This window comes from Ursus americanus, chromosome X, assembly GCF_024610735.1.
Source record: "Ursus americanus isolate L20-20 chromosome X, mUrsAme1.1.p, whole genome shotgun sequence".
In the NCBI taxonomy this organism is placed as follows: Eukaryota; Metazoa; Chordata; class Mammalia; order Carnivora; family Ursidae; genus Ursus; species Ursus americanus.
This window is the reverse complement of record NC_142164.1, coordinates 91,877,304-91,878,829: the sequence shown is the minus strand read 5'-3', so window position 1 is coordinate 91,878,829 and position 1,526 is coordinate 91,877,304. Positions and strand designations below refer to the sequence as shown.

The following is a 1,526-nucleotide window of genomic DNA, read 5'->3' as shown; positions in this document are numbered from 1 at the left end:
TTTTATCACATGAGCAAATTGGCAGATATTATAACTAGTTCACAAGAGAATCCAAAGAACAGAAACAGGAATGTTAATCAGGAATACTGCGATGAATGTATAAATGGAGGCAAATTGGTTTGATTACTGGGTGAGAGAGGGATCATTTGAGCCTGCACTGGAGGTTGTGCATATTGGTGACCTACAACTTTAAAAGGGGTGTAAAAGAGCTCAAAGACAACATAAGGCTAGAACACCTGGAGTGGTATCCTATGGCCAAGGAAAAATTTTTCACTCAAACGTATCTTTTGCTAGAATACTGCAGTCAAGTAGAATGTTAAAGTTTCCTCATACTGAGGTTCAGCAGGGAGATCAGGTATCTGTCATAGACGTTTCTAGGCCAGTCCTGATCAGGGCCCAGTGTCATCGGTGACATCACAATGTCGGAGTTGTCATAAAGGCAGCGCCCGGACCAGCGCGGGGCACAGTGGGCAGGAGGGAGCTCTGGCGTCTCGACAGACCCAGGCCGCTGGGACCGTCAGGGTGGGCTGATCAGGGGCCACACCCAGCTCCCATCATGTCTGGGAGGAGAAGCCACTGGCACTCTCACCGACATAAGAGGCACGGTCTGTCCCGCTCCATGAGAGCCGAGCTCCAGTTCCCAGTTAGCCGCGTGGACCGCCTCCTGCGGGAGGGTCTCTATGCCCAGCGCCTGAGCTCATCCACACCCATCTTCCTCGCTGGCATTCTCGAGTACCTGACGGCCAACATCCTGGAGCTGGCGGGCCAGGAGGCCCGCAACCACCACAAGATGCGCATCACCCCGGAGCACGTGCAGAGGGCCCTGGTGAACAACCAGCACCTGAGCCGCCTCTTTGGAGACAACACCTCGCCGCCGGCCGAAGGGGCGCCCCAGCCCGGGAAGTGCTGAGGCCCGGGGACCAGAGCCCACAGCCTCCTCTAGGCCCCAGCACAGATGAGGGAGGCCTGCTCTTCTGGCAGCGCAAGCCATTAAAGGATTTAAATCCGGTGCCGTGCTTCCAACGGGTGTCTTTTTTTGTCCTTCTGAGCGGGAGGTGTCCGAGACATCCAGGAGGAGATCTCCCATGGGGAGTGGAGGGTGGAAGGGGCGGTCGGTGTGGGATGCTGGAGTCGGCTATTTCAGGGAGCAGTTTACTGGGGACAGTGTTTGCCGAGTGGGGGTGTGTGTGGCCCTGAGGGGAGTAGCTGGTTGTGGGGGAACGACTTCCTCACTGCCTCTGAGGAAGTCAAGGCCTGGGAGGCCAGGAGGTTGGCTGGGGGGTGGGTGCTCCCTGGCATGTTGAATTCCCAGAACGATGGCGGGGACTGGGATGGGACTGAAGACCAAGACTGAGGTGCTGAAGGCTTTGTTCATGATAGGGGAACGTGTGGCAGTCAGGAGGAGATGGCAGTGGGGGTGGGTGGAGAGGGTGGCATAGCAGTTGACATGAGCTTAATGGGGCAGGGGCTTTACAGGAAGACTGAGGAGCGATGGGAAACCATGAAGAGGTGTACAGAAATGGAAC

The 1,526-nt window shown here is 56.2% G+C and overlaps 1 protein-coding gene across 1 annotated transcript; it reads left to right on the top strand.

Annotated features, from left to right (window-relative positions):
• Nucleotides 1-556: 556 nt before the first annotated feature.
• LOC123787645 (histone H2A-Bbd type 1-like) lies at nucleotides 557-910 on the top strand. Its single transcript, XM_045790460.1, has one exon. It carries the CDS (start codon nucleotides 557-559, stop codon nucleotides 908-910), a length of 354 nt encoding a protein of 117 aa, XP_045646416.1.
• The last annotated feature ends 616 nt before the right edge of the window (nucleotides 911-1,526 follow it).

Bases quoted from the DNA above. Each gene is read 5' to 3' on its own strand.
- LOC123787645 (XM_045790460.1), top strand. From the start codon at position 557: ATGTCTGGGAGGAGAAGCCACTGGCACTCTCACCGACATAAGAGGCAC.